Source organism: Marmota marmota, unplaced genomic scaffold, assembly GCF_001458135.2.
Source record: "Marmota marmota marmota unplaced genomic scaffold, marMar, whole genome shotgun sequence".
NCBI classification, from domain to species: Eukaryota; Metazoa; Chordata; class Mammalia; order Rodentia; family Sciuridae; genus Marmota; species Marmota marmota.
The window spans coordinates 5,148,587-5,162,631 of record NW_025999891.1 but is presented as its reverse complement, the minus strand read 5'-3'; the positions used below and the strand labels follow the sequence as shown (position 1 = coordinate 5,162,631).

Sequence of the window (14,045 nt, the reverse complement as noted above, 5' to 3'; positions counted from 1 at the left end):
TAGCCTGGAACCACTAAGAATCTTGGAAGGAAAGGGATCTAGGGCCAGAGGGTCATTGCTGGAGATAGGAGAGCCCGGGGGAGAAGGAGGAAGCAGTGACATCATAGGACACAAGCCTTACTCTTTGAAGGAGGTGTAATACTGGTTGACAAATTCAATAGCTTGAGGTAGAAGCTCATCCAGAGAGATAGGCTTGTCCCTGGGTCCTCTGGTTAAACTTTTGGGGTTCATGATTGACCCCAGGCAAGATTTAGACTTGCAAGTGAAATCCTGGAAAGACAGAAGCAGGTCGTTATCATAGAGTGTCAAGCCTACTCTGCTGGCCTGGCCACCTCCCTGCTCTCTGGATACTTCCACTCCCCACACCTCCTCCACTCTGTGGCACCTTTTCCTTAGGATCCAGGAGCTTGGGCTTTCTCCCCACCCAGACCTCCTCTTCTTTACTGGCTGAGTCAATAATGGGTATGAGCCAGGACTGTCCCCGGATCCTGGCCTCAGTCTCTGGCCCTGCTCTCTAACTAGCCCCATTTTGGTGGCTGGGAACATTTCATCTGCTTTCTTATTTAAAGAGGCCCCCGTGGCTCCTGGGGGGAGGGACACAATTCTGGGGTCAGCCAAAATGAACTGAAATGAAAGAGTGCAAATCCCAGAGCCACAGGATGGCACAGAGAACATTCTGGAAGGAAGTATCCTCAAATATTAACTACGGTGGTTTCTGGGGGTGGGGGTTGGGGAATCATTCTGCCTTCAAGGTCTTGACATTTTCCATTCTTTACATGTTGAGCAGCTGCTCTCTGCATTCTAAAGTCAAAATAAGGAACTTAAAAGACAAAAAGAAGGACTGGGGGTGTAGCTCTATGGCTAGACTCAGCCAGTCTAGCACGTGTAAAGCCCTGGGTTTGATCATCAGCACTAGAAAAAAAAAATTAAGACAGGAAGGAGTTTTAGAAGACATTTAGTCCAACCACTCACTGGATGCTCCACCCGCTCTGTGATCTCTATTATCAAATAGTATTTGACTTCTTCTAGTGACGGGGAGCTCAACCACTTAGTTCGATCTAGCTTTGGGCAATTGAGTTAGAAATTCTTCCCAATTTCTGCTAAAATAGGTGTAAGAAAAGTATTAATTTGTTTCTTTAATCATTTATCTGATATCCTTGGTTATCCGTTATCCATTAGGGTGATTAAAAGGAAGCTGTCATCATTAACTTCCTACTGTCATTGGTAAGAATGTTAGTCTCTGTTCCGCGCAGATGATTATCTGCCTAGGGGGACATCTGTTGATCCACAAAGGGTCCCCACAGCTTGACAAGGGTGGTTCTTCCTGGAGCCCTTCCTTCTCACCGATTTGGCTTTGTGGTGGAGCGTGTCTTGCAAAGTCATCCCATTGCCCCAGTTTTTGATCCTCATGTGCTCTGAGCAGGATGGAGGAGGCACATTCAGCGGACCCAGAGATTCTGGAGACTTCTAAGAGGGAGAAAAAAAAACAGGTCTCTCCAAATGTCTGCAACCCTAGGATCCCACAGTCCTCCCCGCCCAGCCCTCTGGGCCCTGCTCCAGCTTGGGTGGAGAGCTGTGGGTATGCACACAGGGGAGGGGGCAGTCCCTGTCCCTCCTCCCTGCCCAGCAGTGAGGCCACCTGGGCCAGTCCCTGCTGAGAGCTCCAGGTGCCTGGGCCACTGGCCAGGCTTCTCTCCTCACCAAGGCCCTGCCAAATGCTTGTTCAGTGGAATGGCAATGGGAGAGACTCAGGTTAGATGAGGGGGAACCTGTCACAGCCAATACCACTAAGGACAGAAATCAGGACAGGGAAGAATGGACCACTGCCTTCCTCTCCCAGGACTGGGATTGAAGGCTCAGCTGGTAAATCTGATTGTTTGGGAATGTCCCACCCCTTACGATCAAGAATGATTACAAATCATCCCTCACCTGTCGCCAGGCCACCCGGACAGGTTACCCAGATGCTTATGTACTTTGGGGACCCCCACTCCTGAACACCACAGACCATTCCACTCTCAACAGCCCTTCCTTGCTCCCACCGGAGCCCCTAGGTTTGGGCCTCTCCACTCACCACCCAGACCCTGGCTTCCTGCACCCCCAGCCCAGCCCGAAGTGGTATGTCCAGCCTGCATCTGCCCATGTGAGGAAGGAAAAGGATTTCCACATCCATGTGACCCACTGACCTTTGCCATCTCCGGGAGGGGAGGGGGAGATCCATTCTGGTGCTTGCTGAGGTTGTGACATTTGGGGTCATCCTGCGTCGCTGAGCTACGAAAGGAAACAGCCATCAGAGATGGAGTCTGAGAGCAGAGAGGGATCTTGGAGTGCCGTCCCCTAGTCCCCTCACTTGACAGATAGGGGACTGAGGTCCAGAGGGTAGGGATGAACGGAACGTGGCTTCCAGTCAAGGAGGATGGAGGGTGGGGGAATCAGTCAGACCGAATCTCCCCACCGGTCCCATCCTTCCTCTTCTTCTCTTTTTCCCACACAAAAGGATATGAGGGGACCTGAGCCAAAGCTACTGGCCCAGACAGCAACACACAGAAGTTCTGGGAAAATACCCTCTTCAAAAGCCAAGTGCCCATGTGGAACAGGGGCAGGTGGGCCGAGAACAGCTCTGCCACTCTCCCCTCCCAGGCCAGCAGCAAGCTCTGCCCACCACCTGCTTGTTTTTCAGTGACTTGATCTTCTTATCCAAAACACAAAACTTATCCTGGTTTATACACCTTAAATTTTTATTCTGGAAAATGTGAAACTTGCAAAAGTCGAGAGAATACTGTAATAGCCTTCCATGGGTCCCTCACTCAGATTCAACCCCATTCATCACTTATCATGGCCATCTGGTTTCGATGCCCATCCACTGCCTTTATTTTATTTGTTTGTTTTTACAGTACCGGGGATTGAATCCAAGGTCTCGTGCATGCTAGGCAAGCACTCTGCCACCGAGCTATATTCCCATCCCTTTTGATTGTATTTGATTTATTTAGTTTTTGCAATGCTGGGGACTGAACCCAGGGGGGGTACTCTACCACTGAGCCACATCTCTAGCCCTTTTTCTTTTTTATTTTGAGACAAGGTCTTGCCAAGTTGCTTAGGGCCTTGATAAGTTGCTAAGGCTGCTGGCCTTCAATCCTCCGGCCTCAGCCTCCCAAACTGCTAAGTACAGGCATGCAACACCTTCATTTTAAAGCAAATCTAAGATGTCATGACATCTTTATCCCATGACATACATATCCCAGTAAGTATTTCTTCTAGAAATACTTTCAAAAGGACTCTTTTTTAAAAAAAAATATTGGTTTGATTTATTTTAAAACAGCAAGTCGTGTTTCAAGAAATGAGCCTGTCCTTTGAAGAAGGAAAAGCCTTGATTGTCTGAAATCATTCTGAAGCCGTTGGTTCTGGTTTGGGATTTCAAGTTCACCCAGTGCTATAGGAAGCAGACGACATGGGCGCTCTCTGTGCACGTATGTGAGCACTCTCCAATACTCATACCCATACCTGCCTGCCCCTGGGGAGAATCATTCCATCAAGGCATCCTACCTTGAAAGCTTATTGTGCCCCATGTTCTTAGCAATGTCAGAGGGGGAAGGTTAAAGAATATAATAAGGGTCTTTCATTTTCTTCATGCATATATCTATGAGATTGGAATATGAGTGACCATAGATTCCTTTTTTTTTCAGTACTGGAAATTGAATCCAGGGTGCTCTATCACTTAGCTACATCCCTCATCCCCCACATTTTTGTTGTTGTTTTGAGGCGGGGTCTATATAAGTTGCCCAGGCTAGCTTTGAATTTAAGTCTCTGGGCTTATAGGTGTACACCACCACACCCAGCTTGGATTGCCTATATTATTGGGAAAAAAATAATAACTGTAGGCCAGGCACAGTGGCACACACCTGTAATCCTAGGGCTTGGGAGGCTGAGGCAGGAAGAGCACAAGTTCAAAGCCAACCTCAGCAATGGCGAGGCGCTAAGCAACTCAGTGAGTCCCTGTCTGTAAATAAAATACAAAATAGGGCTGGGGATGTGGCTCAGTGGTCGAATGCCCCTGAGTTCAATCCCCAGTACCCAAAATAAATAAACAATTAATTATAATAATAATATAATAACAATAATAAATGTGTATTATTGTTTAAATTAACTACATACATTTCATACGACATTAGGGGATTTATAACTATAAAAAGATAGTATCCCTGGAAGAGACTGTAGGTATGTAGAACTCCTTTATTTGTGGTTTTGTTTTCCATGGTTTCAGTTGTAGGAAGTCAACCAAAGTTTGAAAATATTAAATGGAACATTCCAGAAATAAACAATCCATAAGTTTTAAAATTGCACGCCATTCTGAGGCGCATGATGAAATCTTACATCATCCCCCTCTATCTTGCCTGGGCTGTGAATCATCCCTTCATCCATCAAATCCCCACTGTATACACTGTCTGCCCACTAGTCACTTAGCAGTGGTCTTGGGCATCAGACCAACTTCCACTTTGTCATAGTGCTTGTGTTCAGATAAGCTTTATTTTATTTAATACTCATCCCAAAGCACAAGACGGGTGACTCTGGCAATTCAGATTTGCCAAAGAGAAGCCATAAAGTACCTCCTTTCGGTGAAAAGGTAAAAGTTCTAGACTTAATAAGGAAAGAAAAATATCGTATGGTCAGGTTGCTAACATTTATGACAAGAATGCATTTTTTCTAATTATGAAATTGTGAAGAAGGAAAAAGAAACCCATGCTAGTTTTTCTGTTACACCCCAAACTGCAAAAATTACAGCCACAGCATGATAACTGCTTAGTCAAGATGGAAAAGGCCCTGAATTTGTGGGTGGAAGATGCGAACATAAAGGATGTTTGGACTGATGACAATATGTTCCACCCGAAGGCCCTGAATCTATAGGAAAACTCCAAACAAGTGACACCAGGCCACGTACTCCAAGTAAGAGATGGTTATGCAGATTCAGGAATAAATTTGAAAAAAAAAAAAAAATATATATATATATATTATTGAAAGGGCTGCATCTATTGATGAAGCAGCTGCTGCTTTACCTCCAGCAGAATTGAAGAAGTTGATTCATGACATCAGACCATTGACATTGTCCTGGTTCAATGATGTACATTCATATAACTTTAATAACAATATATTGTTATAACAGTTCTATTTTCTTATTAGTTGTGTTAATTGCTTACTATGCCTAATTAATGAATTAAACCATTGTTAAGTGGGGAAATCCAATATTTATAGAGGTTGATACTACTGTGGGTTTAGGTATCTGCTGGGATCTGGGAATGTGTGCCCCATGGATAAGGGTGGACTGCTTGTATGTGTCACAAAGCAACTTAGATATGAATCAAATGATTCAGCATCCCTGTAAATGGCTGTCCATCTGACCATCTATTAGTTATCTGGCAAATATTTTTTGCTTGGTCAAACTTTGATCAGGTTTCTGAACCTTCTCCTATGCCCATCTGTGAACTTCCTTGTAAAACGCAATTTTAACAAAGAACCAAGTCAAGTCAGTTTAGCAGTAACTCCCCCAAACACAACAGCTCAGCACCCTTCATAACTAATCAGGTTCTTCATCCTCCACCATCCTCAGGTGGAGGCTCATTATCCTGGCCTTGCCTGCTTGCTATTTTTGTGATTCTAGGAATAGACCCAGGGTGCTCTACACTGAACTAAATCCCCATCCTTTTTTATTTTTATTTTTTTAATTTTGAAACAGGGCCTGGTAAATTGCTCAGGCTGGCCTCAAACTTGTGATCCTTCTGACTCAAGCGCTCAAATCTCTGGGATTACCATATGTGTCACTGTACCTGGTCATGCTAACCTCTTTTTAGCAAGAATTTTGTTAGAACAGATTTAGATAGAATCCCCCTTACTCCTGATGTGACTTCTTAGAACTTCTCCTCTTAGAACTGGCCCCCAACCTTGGCTATCAGTTCCCACTTTTCCATACTGTTTTCCAAGTTGAGCTCAATCTCTCTCCTCCATTGCAAGTCTCAGTTGCAGTGGTCCCTTAATATAGATATCCTTACCATGCTTCAGGAAGTGTCATGGAACTTTTTTTTTCTTTAATGGTTAAATTTTTTTAAAAGACATATTATTTCAAGGGAAAAAATGATATCTCTTCTTATCCCAAGCCATGCCATCTATTCATTTCCCTGTAAAAATCTAGTTTTAGCAAAGAACCCCATTAAGTCAGGTTAGCAAGAACTCTCTACCCTTGATATCTAATCAGGTTCCTCTCCTTCATCATCCCTAGATGATGTTTCATCATCCTGGCCTCTTTTCAGCAAGAATTTTGTTTCATTGGTTTAGACACAATCCTTCTTACCCCTGACTTTTGTTCCATCTTAGACCTTTTCCATCACCCTTAGAACTGACCCTCACCCTGTCCCTTGGAGATCAACTCCCACTTGCCCATTTGGTATTCCGAATTAAGCCCAATATCTCTCCTCCACCGAAGGACCCTGTTGTAGGGTCCGCATATCCAGCACCTGACCTGAATACATAGGGAGCCTTCCTTGTGGTGTTTAAACAACTATCATTGAATAATTTCTTTCTTTAACACACTCACCTGGTCGGGACTAATGTGCTTCATGGGTTGGGGTAGGGGAGCCAATATAGAAAATCTGAACATTAGGAAGAGAGAGATAAGTCATGCTGAGCAGGCACCAGGGGGCCACTTACATAGGAAGATGTTTTAGGGCTGGGCTCCCCACAGAAGCAATGCCTTAATGCTCTGCTCACTCTCGCCATCATCACTCATTCTAACCCTCTATCCTGCACCCATTCTGGTGTTTCCTCTCATTTACTTTTGGAGATAGGGGTGGACAATTTCATAAGAGTTGGATGATTTCATAAGTCTCAAATCAGAAACATCAACTAGTCCTCAGCATTATTTAGACTGAGAAACAGTGTTTTTGACTGCTTAATCATTTACCCCAAATATTAAAAAGCATCATCTAAAAGGGCTGTCTGAATATTCGCCATAAGGATGAGCTATAATTAGCCTGACCCCATCACCTACAGCTGGATGTTTAGATTGTGTCTAGTTTCTCCACTCTTATAAACAATGCCTCAGAACTGCATATGTGGTCTGATGCTGGCTGTGTGTGTATATAAGAACCTGAGGGAAATGATAGTTAATGTTAACAGCCATTAGCATTAAGTGATGAGATCATGGGCAATTTTAATTTTTCTTTTTACTTTTCTGCATCTTCCAACTTTTTATAGTGGCTATAAATTTCTTTCATAATTTTTTTTTTAATTTGAAAAATGAATATACAAGGTTTTACCCAGGTGCCTATCAGCTCTAGTTAGCAGATTTCTTTCAGCTAGGTGCTGCAAGATCCTGTGACCAGTTGTCAGATGAGCACATTAAGACTCTCGATACTTGATTCCAAATTACAGCATCGTTTATCTGAGCCCACAGACACTCATGCAATTTGACTAACCCCACAGCTGTGCCTGGACCTGCTTGGGCCTTTTGCTGACGAAGGACCTTCAGCACCGTCCTTCAAAAGGAACGCTGGTAGTGTGGTGGCTTGCTTAGACCTACAAAGCTATTCGGAAGCCCTGGAGTGATAGGGCTGCTGAGGTCAGAGGTGAAGTTTATAGCTGTCTGGGACTGACGTGGGAGCCCAATTCCCCTGTTGATGCCACTTCTCACCAGCCTATTCAGCCTAGACCCCAAGTGAGTGGGGGTGGCCCTCCTCGGAAGGGGAATTTGTAAAAGAACATCTTTGCTCTCTTAACTACATCCCATCTAAAGAAAGTAGCAGTCCCAGTGTTGAAAAATCCCAAGCTCCCAAGTGCCAAAAAAATGCGCAATTCAGCCTGACAGACGCCTCTCACGGTGCACCTGGGGCTTCCCTGGACCATACGTGGATCCTGCTGCGCTCCAAGGAGACAAGCGCGCAGAGGAAGCCCTCAAGGAAGCAAGGGGAACATTCCAAAGCTCCAGTTTCTCTAGCAGAGGATCCGTGCTGGCCGGGCTGGACTGTCCCGGTCAGGAGTCGCCCGCCCGCCACCCTCTGTCGCGGACACCTCGGCGAGCGGGGAGTACCTGGCTGCGCAGGGGCGGCGGGAGGGCTTCGCTCGGAGGATCCAGCGCAGAAAGCGGCACAGGCCGCGGCCGGGCCGCTTCGCAAGCGGCGCTCAGCCTTTCGCGCATGGCCCGGTGCCGCGCAACTCGTGGGTCCCGGAGCCCAAGCGGCCGCGGCTTTATCACTCCCTGGACCCCGCAGCCCCCGCCCCCGGGCGGAGCGAGCGGAGGAGCGGCCAGGATCCACGTCCGGGCGCCTAGGGTCCTAGCGCTGGGAGCCCTGGCCGGGTGGCCCCGGCGTTCCTCAAAGCGACCCCTGGTCCCCAGATCAGCAGCCGCAGCGCACCGCACCGCAGTGAAGTTTGGCCGCCGTCGGACGGTCCCTGGGTTAAGAAGAGTGGGGGCCGGGATGTTTGGCCTCTGATTTGATTATTTCCCAAGCAATACCAATAAGGATCATAACAAAAACGCCCAACTGTACTGCACTTTACAGTTTACAAAGGAATCTTTTCGGTCTGCTATTGCCTGCACATTTTACTAATCAATCAATAAGGTGGGTCTACATGTTATGTCCATTTTATTGAGGAGGAAGTTGGGGACCTAGAGAAGGTAAGGACCTTGACAAGGAGACACAGTAGAAATGTTCTGCTGGGGAGTGATAGTGGCCTAATTATATTGTTATACCGTGTGCATATACAAATATGTAGCAACAAATCCCATCATTAGGTACAACTCTAATGCACCAATAAAAAATGTGGGGAAAGTGCATTTGCATTTCTAAAAAAATAAAGAAATGCTTTATAGTTTGTTGTTGTTTTATTGAGACAGGGTCGACAAGGTTTTGACAAATTGCCGGAGCTGCCCTTGAACTTGCAATCTTCCAAGTAGCTGGGATTATAAGAATGTGCAACCACTTCTGGGGGAAAGATTTCTTTTCTGCATGTCCTGTGTGATTCCAGAAAGGAAATGCAAGAATGGGCAGGGCTGGTGGTGACTTCTAGTGGAGTAGGCAGTTGGGCCAGAAGTCCGGTCAGGTCCCTTCCTATCTAGAAGGCTGAGAGTCTCAGGGCTTTGTTCCATGTGTATATTGCTCCTTACATTATAGGTTGATGACTGATGGGATTCAGATAAGGATAGGGCTGCAACCCTCTGGGGACCCTCCTGGCTATATTTCAGCACATTAAATTCTAAACCCAAATTACAGATGAATCACTGTACGTGTTTGTTTTGGGTCAACTTCAGCCCAGATAGGAGCACTTAGCTCAACTTTGTTCTAAATTCCTTTCATCTTCACCTAGATGATTCCACATTTGCCTTTGACTCTAAAACACAGACGTGAGCACACACACACACCATGCTCACTTCTGAATCACACATACAGAATATTAGAATCCTGAGTTACAGAGAATAGGTTATTGGTCATATTACACCTAAATAAATTGGAAAATTATGTTAAAAAATAAAAATAAATGGGCTCTTATTGCTTTCAGACTAAAATCTTCTTTGTATGGCTACTTCCTCTTCCAGTTGCATACTCCCTGCCTCACCCCATTGGGTGGTTGCAGTCCAGCTGGGTCGCCTCCTCCAGTAAGTTAGCTGCTACCCACCTGTGCCCCTCCCCACATATAGGCAGGGTCCTCAGTTGTCTCCCCATTAGGGACACTTGACTATGGGGCCTGGGCACTCATACTTTCCAGCCTCCTGCCCACCTATCTGCCCCACTGCATCTCTTCCATAATTATAAACTCTTCAAGCCTCGTTCTTCAAAAACTCCTCCAAAATCAGTGAGGAAGTCATCGTTTCCCACACTTCCTCCCTGACAGTAGGAACTGGTCTGTTTTCCATCCTTTTCACAGCGCAGCACAAGGTAATCCCTCAGGGATGGCCCAAGAGTGTAGAATTTGGACTTGGTTCAAAATCTCAGCTCCATCACTTTCTAGATCTTGGCTTCGAGTAGATCACAACTTTATAAGACAAGGATGATAATAATAGTTTCTGCCTCATTATGGCCACAGTACTAAGGCTACTCTAAATATTACTTGTTATTTTTAGCAGTGACATATGTAATTAATAAATGGCTCAAACAATTCACTGATAAACAGAAGTGCTTGTAGACATCTTCCACTCTTAGCACAGTGCCAAGTGAATAAGCCTAGGTGTATAATTGTTAGCTCCCCCATGTCCTTTTTTTTTTTTTCCTGTAATACTGGGTATTGAGCCCAGGGTTTGTACATCTAAGTAAGCATTCTCTCGCTGAACTACATGCCTAATCCAGTATATAATTGTTAATGAATGGAACATGTCCAAGACTCAAAATATAGCAACCTCTTATAAGTGGTTACAGTCAGACTGCCCATTTGAATTTCAGCTCTGTTCATTTGCTAACATTAATAAGATCTTAAAAATCACTTTCATATTCTGGCCTCAGTGTCCTCATCTCTAAAATAGAAGGATACCAAAGTTCCTTCCTTGTGCATTGTTGGAGGACTAATGAATTAATGTGTGACATTTCCTCTCCATCTCTTCTACTGTCTGATTTGAGCCTTTCTATCAGCCCACCCCAGTGTGAAGAGAGGAAAAAAGATAGATGGTCAAGTTCAGGTTCCATTGAAGCTCAGGGTTTTGCCTGAGGGCCTGAGCTCAGGTATCCTGAATGGTCTAAAGACAAGTTAGTCCTCAGGAATAACTGGTGACAGGCAATTATAGCCACTCCAGGCTCTAGAGCAGGAGCACCGCTTGCTAAAAGTCAAGAAAGATTAGGAAGGGCTGGAGTCAGGGAGGTCAGTTGGCAGGGGTAGCAGTAATGAAATAAAGAGGAGGGGGTGCAGCCATTGTCAGTTCTGCAGCATTTTGAGACCTAAGTGATAACAGGATGTCCCAAGGCTATCCAATGCTTCATTCTCATCACTTGGTCTTTTGGCCACCACAGTGTGGCTCCCTGTTTCAAATGTTCTTTCCTCCCACTCACCCCACACACCATGCCAGGACACACTTGCGGGAGAATCTACTGGAGCAGATGGCTCTCTGCTGCCACACAAAGCGAGTCCAGATCCCCGACCCTGCACTCTACCTCCCTGAGCTCTGACCTCGCCTTTCCTCTCCCAGCTCCACAGACACCCAGGGAGAGCACAGTCAAGTTCACTTCTGCCTCTCTTTGCTTCCTCGCCCCCCTTCCCAGAATGTCTCTGTTACATCTCTTCACATTCCACGGCCCTTCAAAGTCCATGACGCACACCTGCAAAGCCCTCAGGGGAGGAGTCTGCTTACAATGTTGCTCAGTCCCTTCCTAGCTACCGGGAACAGCAAGCACGTGAGGATGGCGACAGCAGACGCTGTTTCTTGAGCACTTGCTCTGTGCCCAGCCCTGTGCTAAGTGATTTACTGTGCATTTAATCCTTACCACAACCCCACAAAATAGGCAACACCACAGATGAAGAAATTGAGGCTTAGAGGCTAGGGGGCTTACCAAAGTTCACAGGGCTCTGAATTGACAAAAACATTTCCTTCTCCCCAAGCCCATGCTTTAAACTGGACGGCTCTTCCACAACCAGGTGAGGTACACCCAGGATCTGCCGTCCGCCTCCAGGGGGCGCTCTGCCTGTTGCATTCCCTGGAAAGACACTTCTGGGCGGTGACGTTGCCTGGTGGCTCTGTGTCAATTGGGACTTCGATTTGATTTGCTTGGTCATTGACTTTTCTTTCCGTTTAAGCAAGACTCAACCCTTAGGCCAAGGTTATGAACTCCTCTAGCATTCTCTAGAAGCCTGTGCACTGACTGGTCAGGTGACTAATTCCCCTGTTGATGGGGGATGGCATGGAAGAATACAAACTTTGGATTCACATTTCAACTCTAATTACCTACCAGTCATGTGACCTAGTCATTCCCCTTTCAGGGCTTCTATTGCCTCATCTGTAGAATGAGATAATGCGTGTTTCACTTAGCAGCTGAAATGCAAAGTATGAGAAGCATTCTGCAGCCCTAGCAATGCTGAGGCGCTCGGTATCTAAGCACAGCCCTAATGTTTATTGAGTGCCTGCTGCATACAAACGCTCTCCAGTTGCTTTACCCACTCTCTCTCCTTTCATCCTTAATGTGCTATGAAGTGAGTTCTCACACTGCAGAGAAGCACTTCTGAGGCTCAGAGATGTTAACTTGCCCTAGGTCACACAGCTGATAAGAGATGGCACAGGGCCAGCTAGTGAGGCACAGAACACCTTTGACATCCTTCAGCAGGATGTTATTCAAAATATCCAACAACTGGTAAGGTACATGTTCTGGCAACTCACGGTAGATACTGGTCAAGATGCTGCCTGGTGGTAACCACTAGGCACTCCTGCCTCCCATTCTCACATATTCTTGCTAGAGATTCCAAGCACCCTCAGGGTCAGCACTGTGCCATATCTCCTTCTCTCCTCTGCCCCCCATATTGGGAATTGAACCCAGGGGCACATTACCACTGAGCTATCTCCCCAACTCTTAATTTTTTTCATTTTGAGACAAGGTCCTGATAAATTGCCCAGGCTGAACTTGAACTTGAAATCCTCCTGCCTCAGCTTTCTGAGTCACTGGGAGTACAGGTGTCCACTACCACATCTGGTGTATCCCTTCCTTTTTCATATAGTGTCAGGCACAATGAGGTGCCCCCCCCCAAAACAGGGGTTTCACAGAGACCTCCAGGAAAGAACCCAGAGACTAAACCTCAAGTAAGAGGCCAGGAGCAGAGAGAACACTTATGTGCCAGGGGCACGGAGGATGATGGACACCAAGAGAGTCAAGCGGGAGGTGGCAGCAGGGAACCCTTACCTGGAAAGTGCACGAGTGACTTTCCCCACATTGTTGTTGATGTCCTTTTCCTCAGTCAAGTCAAACTGGTGGGATTTGACCTTGAACAGAAACCTCCAGGGACAGGCCATCTTGGTGGCTTTACAAAGTAGCTTTTTTATCTGGATTCACACTCAGATGTTCTTTGCTGCAGGGCTGAGGAAGAGCAAAGAGACTGTGAGGCAAGAGTGAAGAATTTACAGGACTGAGCCTTCCCAAGAGATCAGTTTACTAAAGAACCAAGATAAAGTAAAGGTAGGGCTGGGGCTGGGGCTAGGGCTCGGTGGTAGAGTGCTTGCCTACTAGCATGTGGGAGGCACTGGGTTCAATCCCCAGCAGCACATAAAAATAATAAACAAAATAAAGGAATTGTGTCCATCTACAACTAAAAAAAAAATTAAGATAAAGTGAAGATAGGTCGTGAACAACTACCCAATGTTCTTCACCATGTTCCTATTGGGTGTTGGGTTTGGGACCCTATTGACTTAATTCTACAAAGCTCTAAAAACACTATGAAAGAGCAACATTGCTCCTGCAGCATCACACCTCAGTAAGGACAAACCACATGCCTCATGAGCCTCCTTAGTGGTTCACCTGACCTGGGCCGGGTTCTTCCCTGGAGAGAGGCAAGGTGGGCTTGAGCTGGGTGGTCACTGTAACACATCAAACATGGGTGCATTTGCCTGACCCTGCAAGATGAGATCCGGTGGCTGTAATTAGCCACCACTGTCCTGTTACACCTGTGGTTGCGGAATGCCCCCCAAGTCATAGCAGCCCAAAGAAAGGGCTGAGGAAAAGCAAAGAGACTGCAAAGTAAGGTTGAGTCACCAGTAGAACTCTTTTGAACCCGGGATGTGAGTTCCACCCCCAAGCTGTCTCTTTTAAGATTTTAAGACTCTTTTAAGATTCAGCAATTGTGGGCTGAGGATGTGTGGGGGGGGAGGTTTGGCAATTGTTGCTCTTCTTAGGTCAACAATGCTGCACGTTCCTTTTTTATTATGCAAAGAGGAAACAATTATATGAATGAAGTGGTTGTTTTTACCATGCAGTATTGCATGATTTTGAGGTATGTGGAATTAAGATAACTGATTCCATTTTAATTATAATTTGTTAACTCCTGCATATATTGTTAAAATAAACTTGAAGTTGAAAAAAAAGAGAAAATAATTATTT

General features: G+C 45.8%; 1 protein-coding gene across 3 annotated transcripts in view; it reads right to left on the bottom strand.

Annotated features, from left to right (window-relative positions):
* The window catches only part of Nos2 (nitric oxide synthase 2), a 37,116-nt gene extending 28,889 nt beyond the window's left edge, over nt 1–8,227 (bottom strand). For 2 of the 3 annotated variants that reach the window (XM_048794383.1, XM_015501143.2), the window contains exons 1-3: nt 2,184–2,287; nt 1,345–1,467; nt 122–270 (exon numbers count right to left, since the gene is read on the bottom strand). In XM_048794383.1, coding sequence (XP_048650340.1) covers nt 122–270; nt 1,345–1,467; nt 2,184–2,192 — 281 coding nt within the window. In that variant the 5' untranslated portion in view covers nt 2,193–2,287. Of the gene's footprint in view, nt 1–121; nt 271–1,344; nt 1,468–2,183; nt 2,288–8,071 lie in introns of those variants that run through there. The other variant, XM_048794391.1, reaches the window with a different exon arrangement.
* Between the last annotated feature and the right edge of the window lie 5,818 nt (nt 8,228–14,045).